The sequence below is a fragment of the Amia ocellicauda genome, chromosome 4, assembly GCF_036373705.1.
Source record: "Amia ocellicauda isolate fAmiCal2 chromosome 4, fAmiCal2.hap1, whole genome shotgun sequence".
NCBI classification, from domain to species: Eukaryota; Metazoa; Chordata; class Actinopteri; order Amiiformes; family Amiidae; genus Amia; species Amia ocellicauda.
In genome coordinates this window covers 449,351-460,000 of record NC_089853.1, presented here as the reverse complement: position 1 = coordinate 460,000, position 10,650 = coordinate 449,351, and the positions used below count along the sequence as shown (strand labels likewise).

Sequence of the window (10,650 nt, the reverse complement as noted above, 5' to 3'; positions counted from 1 at the left end):
TACACACACACACTCTCTCTCACACACACTCACACACACACTCTCTCATACACACACACTCACACACTCTCTCATACACGCACACTCTCTTACACACACACACTCTCTCATACACACACTCACACACACACTCTCTCTCACACACACACACTCTCTCATACACACTCTCTCACACACACACACTCTCTCATACACACACTCACACACACACTCTCTCTCACACACACACACTCTCTCATACACACTCTCTCACACACACACACTCTCTCATACACACACTCACACACACACTCTCTCATACACACTCTCTCATACACACACACACACACACACACACACACAAATACATCAAAACACAATGAGACACACTCACAAACACACTGCTAACAGCTACTACAACTGCTGCTAGTTAATATTATTTTTATAACAATAACACTGATATAAAAAATAATACCACTAACTCTTCCACCGCTACTAACACAATTACTACTACTACTACTCCTACTAAAAGTGTGGATGTGTTTTTTATTCTCTGTCCGAGAAAGAGATCCCAGAGAGAGAGAGAGAGAGAGAGAGGGGGGGGGGGGGATGTCTTGTTTTTAATGATATCCAGATGTGGAACACACCCTGCCTGGCTCAGAGAGAGACTGGCAGCACTGATAAGAGAGAGAGAGAAAGAGAGGAGGGGGGAGAGAGAAAGAGATTCTTCTGTAAATGCTTCTTAACTCGTCCTGCCATTACAGCTGTTTGTGGATATAAGTTGTCTTGTTCTCTCTCTCTCTCTCTCCCTCTCCCTCTCTCTCTCTCTCTCTCTCTCTCTCTCTCTGTCTCTCTCTCTCTCTTGCTCCATGGGTTGCCCCTGCCCAGGTCCTGACACAGTCCAGTGGGTCAGGTGCGTTGCTCTCATACTCACAACATTCAGAACCCGGGCTGGTGCGCTAGTGTGACACGGGCTTCTCTCTCTCTCTTGCTCTCTTTTTCCTTCACTCTTTCCCTCTCACCCACCTGTTCTCTCTCTCCATCTTTCCCCTCTCTCTCTCTTTCATAAACACTCCCTCCCTCCCTCCCTCTCTCTGTGTCAGTCCAGCTGTGGCCGTTGGCTTACAGTGGCCTTATTGTGACCAGAGCCTCAGTATAGTCTGTCTTGTTGTGTATGTGTGTGTGAGACAGAGAGAGAGAAAGAGGAAGAGGGGTTGAGAGAATGAGAGAATAGAGAGAGCAATAGAGTGAAAGGTTGTGCTATTGTGTGAGTGATGTGGAGTGTGCTACAAAGTGTTTGTGTGAATAGTGTGTGTATAGTGTGTATATACAGTGAGTGAACACTGTGAGTGTGTGTTTGTGCATAGTGTGTGTCATTGCACAGTGCGTGTGTGTGTGTACAGATTGTGTGTAAGTGCACAGTGCATGAGTGTATTGCGCTTATATTTTGTAAGTCAGCCTGGATAAGGGCATCTGCTAAGAAATAAATAATAATAACAGTGTGTGTGCATGTGTGTGTGTGTCAGTGTGTGTGTAAGTATACAGTGTGTGTGTGTGTGTGTGTGTGTGTGTGTGTGCATGTGTGTGTGTCAGTGTGTGTCAGTGTGTGTGAGTATACAGTGTGTGTGTGTGTGTGTGTGTGTCATTCAGGTTAATCATTACTCAGTCAGCCTCAGTAACAGTTCAAAGTCCGCGTCTGTATCACACTGTCAACACAACACAGCCCTGACCACACTAAGCAACACAACACAGCACAGCACAGAACAACAAAGCACAGCACAGCACCGCACAACACTACATACACTGCTGTATTACCCTGTATACACACACTGTCTCCTTCAGCTACACACACACTACATCCTATAGCTACACACACACAGTCTCCTATAGCTACACACACACTGCATCCTATAGCTACACACACACACACTGCATCCTATAGCTACACACACTGCATCCTATAGCTACACACACACACTGCATCCTATAGCTACACACACACTGCATCCTATAGCTACACACACCACACAATGTCTCCTTCAGCTACACACACTGTCTCCTATAGCTACACACACTGCATCCTACAGCTACACACACTGTCTCCTATAGCTACACACTGTCTCCTATAGCTACACACACACAGTCTCCTATAGCTTCACAAACACTGCATCCTATAGCTACACACACACACTGCATCCTACAGCTACACACACTGCATCCTATAGCTACACACACAGTCTCCTATAGCTACACACACAGTCTCCTATAGCTACACACACTGCATCCTATAGCTACACACACTGCATCCTATAGCTTCACACACTGCATCCTATAGCTACACACACACTGAATCATATAGCTACACACACACTGCATCCTATAGCTACACACACTGCATCCTATAGCTACACACATCCTATAGCTACACACACTGCATCCTATAGCTACACACACTGCATCCTATAGCTACACACACACTGCATCCTACAGCTACACACACTGTCTCCTATAGCTACACACACACTGCATCCTACAGCTACACACACTGTCTCCTATAGCTACACACACACTGCATCCTATAGCTACACACACTGTCTCCTTTAGCTACACACACTGCATCCTACAGCTACACACACTGTCTCCTATAGCTACACACACACTGCATCCTATAGCTACACACACTGTCTCCTTTAGCTACACACAGTCTCCTTTAGCTACACACACACTGCATCCTATAGCTACACACACTGTCTCCTTTAGCTACACACAGTCTCCTTTAGCTACACACACACTGCATCCTACAGCTACACATACTGTCTCCTTTAGCTACACACACACTACATCCTATAGCTACACACACACTGCATCTTATAGCTACACACACTGTCTCCTACAGCTACACACACACTGCATCCTACAGCTACACACACTGTCTCCTTTAGCTAAACACACACTACATCCTACGCTACACACACTGCATCCTATAGCTACACACACTGCATCCTACAGCTACACACACTGCATCCTATAGCTACACACACACTGCATCCTACAGCTACAGACACACTGTCTCCTACAGCTACACACACTGTATCCTGTAGCTACACACACACTGTCTCCTATAGCTACACACACTGCATCCTATAGCTACACACACTGCATCCTATAGCTACACACACTGTCTCCTATAGCTACACACACTGCATCCTATAGCTATACACACTGCATCCTATAGCTACACACACACTGCATCCTACAGCTACACACACACTGCATCCTACAGCTACACACACACTGTCTCCTTTAGCTACACACAGTCTCTTACAGCTACACACACTGCATCCTATAGCTACACACACTGTCTCCTTTAGCTACACACAGTCTCCTACAGCTACACACACTGTCTCCTACAGCTACACACACTGTCTCCTTTAGCTAAACACACACTACATCCTACGCTACACACACTGCATCCTATAGCTACACACACTGCATCCTACAGCTACACACACTGCATCCTATAGCTACACACACTGCATCCTATAGCTACACACACTGCATCCTACAGCTACACACACTGCATCCTATAGCTACACACACTGCATCCTACAGCTACACACACACTGTCTCCTACAGCTACACACACTGCTGTATTACCCTGTATACAGACTGTTGTAGAACCATCTATATGCCCACTGTCTCCAAAAGCTACACAAACTGCTTATATGACCCTGTATATACATACATTGTGTTCTATTGTAGTATAAGAACATGTATTGTAGTACAAAAAAGTAGAAACAAAACCCATGAAACTGCACACAGTCTCAGATAGTCACAGACACCTAGAGACAACTATGACACAACAAACAGCCAATGCTGCACACAGCTACACCATACACACTCACACACAGCTACACAACTGCCAATAGTCAGTATATTTTGCTTAGGCTAACGGGACCCTCACTGTAGCGCTGTTATTGCATCTGTAGCATTTTCAATCAACAACAGTATCGGTTTCAGTTGAGCACCAGTTTAGTATCAGTACTGACTGATTGATTGATAAACACACACATTAATACACTGACATACACACATGCACAAACACACACGTACACATGGGAAGAGTGACGCAGAAAAACACACACACACAGACACACACAGATACACACACACACACACACACAGACACACAGACACACAGATACACAGACACAGAGACACACAGACACAGACAGACAGAAACACACAGACACTCACGGACACACAGACAGACACACACAAACACACAGACACACACAGACACACACAGACACACAGACAGGTTACCTGCTCGTAGCCACAACATTGTTCCCCAGTGAACGTGTCTCAAAAAGATCAAACAGTACCACTCTGAACGCTCTCTCTCTCACATCGTCTTCTCTTATTACTCTCTCTCTCTGTCTCTCTCTCGGTTTTTGTGAGTGAACTTTCCTGACACACGAAAACACAGGGTGTTTAACAACCCCCCCACACAAAAAAAACAACACAAGTATCTCTGCCTCTGTGTCTCTCCCTCTCTCCCCCAGGGCTCTGTGCTCAGGTCTGTGTGTGTGTTGTATCAGTGTGTGTCACTGCGTGTCGGTGCGTATCAGTGTGTGTGTGTGTGTTGTGGCTGGGTGGCAGCGGGGGGATGGAGGGATTTATGTGGGGTAAGCAGTCACGAGAGAAGAATGTACCAGCACCGGGGACTACTGACACCCAGCACCCACAACATCTAAACACTGATCTGGATTAGTGCGAGCAGAGAGAGAGCGAGAGAGAGAGAGAGGGAGGGGGGGATTGAGTTGGGGAAAGGGGAAGTGAGAGACAGGGAGGAAGAGGGCAAGAGGGAGTCAGAGAGGGCGACAGGTAGACTGCCTCAGAGCTGGAGAGAGAGACAGGGAGATGGAGAGAGAGAGCAGCAGACCAACCAAATCCCCTTTCCTCTCTCTCTGTCTCCTTCTCTCTCTCCATCTCCAGTGTAAGTGTCAGTCAACCCTGTTCCCCTCCCCCCCAGGTCTGTGCTGTCTCACCCTCAGCCGGCCTGCTTAGTGTTACTCTAATGGACCACCGAGAGGCGGGGGTCTCACCTCTGTGTGTCTGAATGGTCGAGGTATGTGAGGAATGTGTGGAGAGAGAGATGGAAGAAGGAGAGAAGAAGAGAAAGAGGAGAGGGAGAGAAACGGGGACTGAGAGAGGGAGGGAGGGAGAAGAGAGACAAAGAGAAGAGAAAGAGGGGGGAGAGGAAGATGAGAGAGAGAGTGATGCAGAGGGAGAGGAATGAGAAAGGGAGAGGGGGAATGATGGAGAGAGGGAGGGAAAGAGAAAGACACCTCTCTCTCTCTCTGTCTCTCTCCTACACCATAAACACTCCTCAGTAAACACAATGCCACACACATTTGCATGGAAAATTCTACACAGACAGCGCACATGGGACCGGAGCGGGTGGGGCAGCGTGTCCACTGTAAAAGGAAAATCCCACGAGAGGAAACGCAGGGGCCTGGGTGGACGTGACAGTGTTGTCTGGGCCTGGGGTTGGGCTGACAGCTGGGCAGATGATGTCACACAGTGGGTGACAGTGACAGTCCCTCCTCTCAGAGTAAAGACCCTGTGTATCATTAGGTGTCAGACTATAACTGCCTTATCTCTGTTTACTAATTATTTGGATGCTGAAGACAATTGTTTTTAAAGAAAATCCAAATATGATGTCCATTAATAACTAAGTGATCAAGGATCCTATCCAGTCTGTTTTTGAATGTTCCCAATTTGTCTCTTCAGCCGCATCGCTGGGGAGTTTGTGCAGATTGTGACGCCTCTCTGTGTGAAGAAGTGTCTCCTGTTTTCTGTCTTGAATGCCTTGAAGTCCAATTTCCATTTGTGTCCCGGGTGCGTGTGTCCCTGCTGATCTGGAAAAGCTCCTCTGGTTTGATGTGGTCGATGCCTTTCATGATTTTGAAGACTTGGATCAAGTCCCCACGTAGTCTCCTCTGTTCCAGGGTGAAAAGGTTCAGGTCCTCAGTCTCTCAGTAGGACTTTCCCTTCAGACCTGGAATAAGTCTGGTTGATCTCCTCTGAACTGCCTCTAGAGCAGCAATATCTTTCTTGAAGTGTGGAGCCCAGAACTGTCCACAGTATCCAGATGAGCTCTAACTAGTGCATTGTACAGTCTGAACATCACTGCCCTTGTTCTCAATTCTGCACTTTTGACAATATACCCTAGCATTGTGTTTGCCTTTTTTATTGCTTCCCCACAATGTTTGGATGAGTATTGTGTACAGACACTGTAGATGCCAAACACCCCCTACACACCTCACAGACACTACAGACGGTGTGGTTAGTCAGTGTATATGCTAGTGACCTATACTGTGGACAGACGCTATAGAGGTGCTATGGGCAGCACAGGGCCGCATTGTGAACACTGGAGGTTATATATAGACCGTGCACGGCACACAGGGTTAGGGGTCAGAGTAATAGAGATACAGGGTCTCTGAACATGAACCCATGAAACACCGGAGAGAGAGAACAGCACTGATGGCATCACACCGGTGTTGATATTACGACAGCCGTCCGTCCGCTGTGGCTCCCCGCCACCCCCAGCACAGCTGCACTCCCTCTGTCCAGAGGAACACACACCACGACGAAGAGCACGGAAATCAGGAGAAATAGATCATATTTAGAAATAAGCCCTGAAACTTACGAACAGGATCTTAAAACAACAACTTCAGCCACTGATGTAACAAAGATAATCCACGAGGCCCTGCATGTGCATGTGTGTGTGTGTGTGTGTGTGTGTGTGTGTGCGTGTGTGCGTGTCTGTGTGTGCGTGTGCTTGTGTGTGTGTGTGTGTGCCTTTGTGTGTGTATGTGTGTGCATGTGTGTGTGCTTGTGTGTGTGTATGTGTGTGTGTGTGCCTGTGTGTGTGTGTATGCATGCGTGCTTGTGTGTATATGTGCGTGTGTCCTTTACAACTCAGCAGGGAAGAACAACAACCAAAACTTAATGTCCCCCCTTCATACTCAGTAGCTTCAAATGTCATTAGATCAATTAACTAATTGGAAACCTAATGACCCAACAGAAATCATTTTTTGATTTATTGATTGATTGACTAAAGGCAAACCAATCAAAACCACATCTAATTACCGCTTGGACTGATAATTGACAGACACTTATTTGTATGTCCATTGATTTAAACAGTGTAAGAATAAACATAACAATTAAGACCAATTAAGGCCAACCATTGCACAACATTATTCATACTATTATCATTCAGTTAACCTGAGGGTTTATAACACAGACAGACACTCAACAGTGACCCTCTCCCTATCTCCCTCTCTCCATTCACTCTCTCTCAATCACTCCTCTCTCTCTTCCCCCCCTCTCCCTGCCCCATTCTCTCTTCCTCATCCTCTCTCACACTCTCTCCCCTTTTCCTACTCTCCTTTCCCCCTCCCTCATTCCCTCGCTCCCTCTCTCTTGCTCAGTCCAGCTTGCTTCACTCGTTTCTGAACACATCGTTTATCTTTCATACATAAGCATTCCTTCACCTTCCCCCTCTCCTCCTCCCTCTGTTCTTTTCTCCCTCTCTTTCGCTGTCCTGTACCCTCGCTCTCTCTATCTCTGCTTAACTCCCCCTCACTCTCTATCTCTCCCACTCTCTTACTCTCTCTCTCTCTTCTCTACTACGTCTATGGGATGGTTTTTCATGTGAAGAATGTTTATAGTTCTTTTTTGCTGATAGTTTGTTTATAGTGTCTCGTTAGAATCTCGTAATAAAGGTCTAATCAAATATCTCCTCTACTATTATCCTACTCCCCTTTCTCTCTCTCTTTCAAATGTATCTCTTCTTTTCTGTGTCCCTTTTGGTCCATCTGTTCTTCACCTCCCTCTCTAGTCTTCTCCCACTCCCCCCCGCCTCTATCTCAGTTCACCAGAAGTCAGGATGATGCCCCTCTCTCTCTCCCTCTCTCTCTCTTGCTTCCATCCCTTTTTCAACAGCTCTGTCCTCTCTCTCTGTCCCTCTCACACCTGTTCCCATTTTCCCATCCTCTCTTTCTCTCGCCCTCCTGACTCTCTCTCATTTTGCATCTCATCCCTTCCTCACCTCTCTCTCCTCCATTGCGTCCCTCTCTCTCACCCTGTCTCTCTCCCTCTGTTTAGTGTGAATTACAGACCTATCTGAAGTCCTGTAACATGACAGCACAATCACCTCCATGAATGATTAATGCCAGTCTACACAGCACACCATCTACACTACAACCACAGTCATGAGAACAGCAACTGACAGCATAGCGTCTACTGGAAATACTGTGATAATAATACAGCAACTAGAATATGTTTCTATTCCCACCACCAGTACTACTACTACCACAACTACTACTACCACCATTACCACCACAACAGCTACTACCACTAATAATAATACAGTAAGGTACAGCTGGGGTCTCCTGCCCTGGTCACAGCTAGGTTGTTAGATTATATATATATATATAAAGATTAGTGCTCACCTCACACAACTGCAGGAGCCCGAGAATAACACTTGCCACAACAACACACAAAGGAATGACACTGACAGACATACAGGTAGACAGACAGATAGAGACACTCACAGACACACTGCACACTCAGACACACTGCACACTGCACAGACACACTGCACAGACACACTGCACAGACACACTGCACAGACACACTGCACACTCACAGACACACTGCACACTCACAGACACACTGCACACTCACAGACACACTCACAGACACACTGCACAGACACACTGCACACTGCACAGACACACTACACACTCAGACACACTGCACACTGCACAGACACACTGCACACTCACAGACACACTGCACACTCACAGACACACTGCACACTCAGACACACTGCACACTCACAGACACACTGCACACTCACAGACACACTGCACACTCAGACACACTGCACACTCACAGACACACTGCACACTCACAGACACACTGCACACTCACAGACACACTGCACAGACACACTGCACACTGCACAGACACACTGCACACTCACAGACACACTGCACACTCACAGACACACTGCACACTCACAGACTCCTGGCTCTAGCGCTGACTTTTCATCTTTCTCAGATTCATAATCACTGGCTCCAGCGGCCAGCCTTATTCACAATAACAGCACAATCACAATAACACAATCACACAACAACAATAACAATGACATACAAAGGACTTTTACCTTCGAAGAATCTCTGTAAGGCTTCCGTTTCATCGACTACGTCCATTCTAGCGAGTCCTCCGCTGCGCCTCCATCCAGGGTCCGCGTCCGAACCGAGAGCCGCCCTGACCCGGGCGGGGACCGGACTGACACCGGCCAGCTGTGCGGACTGCTGGGGGTCTAACCCTGACACATCGCGGAACCAGGGTGTCCTGTCCCTGTCTCTCTGTCCCTGTCTGTCTGTCCCTGTCCCTCTGTCTGTCTCCGTCTGTTTCTCTGCCGCTCGATGTCCTCTCTGTCGGGATTCCACTTTGCGTCTCTCCTGAGTCAGTCTCTCTCTCTCTCTCTGTCCAACAGCCACAGTCTGGCACCCCAGCAGAAAGTTATTCGCGGTGGTACTACAGGTGTGGGTTGAAGACCACGGTCACTACGCCACTACTACTCCACTACCACACGCTAACAACTAAGCTAGTCGCAGTGCTGAATAAAGCACCACACAATGCGCTGCAGTGCGGACGGGTCAGCGCAGCTTCTCACACTCAGCGGTTCAACATGTTTCTACAGACGTGAAGCCGCGGTGTCTCTCCGTCCGGACCGCCGGCGTGTGGTATCGACACCCCGGCCGTTAATAAGAGCGCAGTTCCGCCTGTTCCCTCGCCGTTCAGACGCCCACTGCCGTGACCTCAACGAGCGATAGAAAGCCTCTCTCTCTCTCTCTCTCTCTCTCTCTCTCTCTCTCTCTCACACACACACACACACCCATAGCCGTCACCCTCCCTCCCTCTCCCAATACGAACAGTAACAGTGAAGTGCACTGCAGCCGGGACAGGTGTGTTACTGTGTATATCGATTTCCCAGGTCTTGCTCTAATTTGTGTGTGTTGCCAGCAGTGTGTTGTCATGTTGTCATGTGTTTCATGCCTGTCCTCATATAGAGAGTGACTGACTGATGGACAGATTTGACTGAATGACTGTTAATTACTGATGGACAGATACTCCTATCAGTGTGGCAGTTAGTCGGTGTATCAGAAATGCATTCTTCTAAACTGTGAAAAATATTCCCAAATACGTGACAATGTTATTCATAGAATCACTCTCTCCATTCCACAATTCCCACAAATTGAGACAGAAAAGCTGTCAGTCGTGCTGGAGAGGGGGACACAGCCCCACTGGCTGCCCAATGTGTGTCCCTCTGTCCAACCATGCCTGCTGGAGAAAGGGAGGGATGGGTAGGGGAGGAGGGATGGAAGGAGACCTATTCTGTTTATATTTGGGTTGCAGGATGGTAGGTGTATAGTATATACATATATATAATCTGTATCATTGATATTGTTTATTATTGAAATATTGGTCCTTGTATAATTTATTTAATGCTTTGGTAACACTAGTACACTGTTGTCATCCCAATAAAGCAGTCAGTCAGGCAGTGAGTCAGACAGTGTGTCAGTCGGT

The 10,650-nt window shown here is 47.3% G+C and overlaps 1 protein-coding gene across 4 annotated transcripts in view; it reads right to left on the bottom strand.

Annotated features, from left to right (window-relative positions):
- Positions 1-9,915, bottom strand: part of myrf (myelin regulatory factor) — a 33,092-nt gene extending 23,177 nt beyond the window's left edge. For all 4 annotated transcript variants that reach the window (XM_066700368.1, XM_066700370.1, XM_066700369.1 and 1 more), the window contains exon 1: positions 9,221-9,915. In XM_066700368.1, the coding sequence (XP_066556465.1) occupies positions 9,221-9,266 (46 nt within the window). In that variant the 5' untranslated portion in view covers positions 9,267-9,915. The remainder of the gene's footprint in view (positions 1-9,220) is intronic.
- Positions 9,916-10,650: the final 735 nt, after the last annotated feature.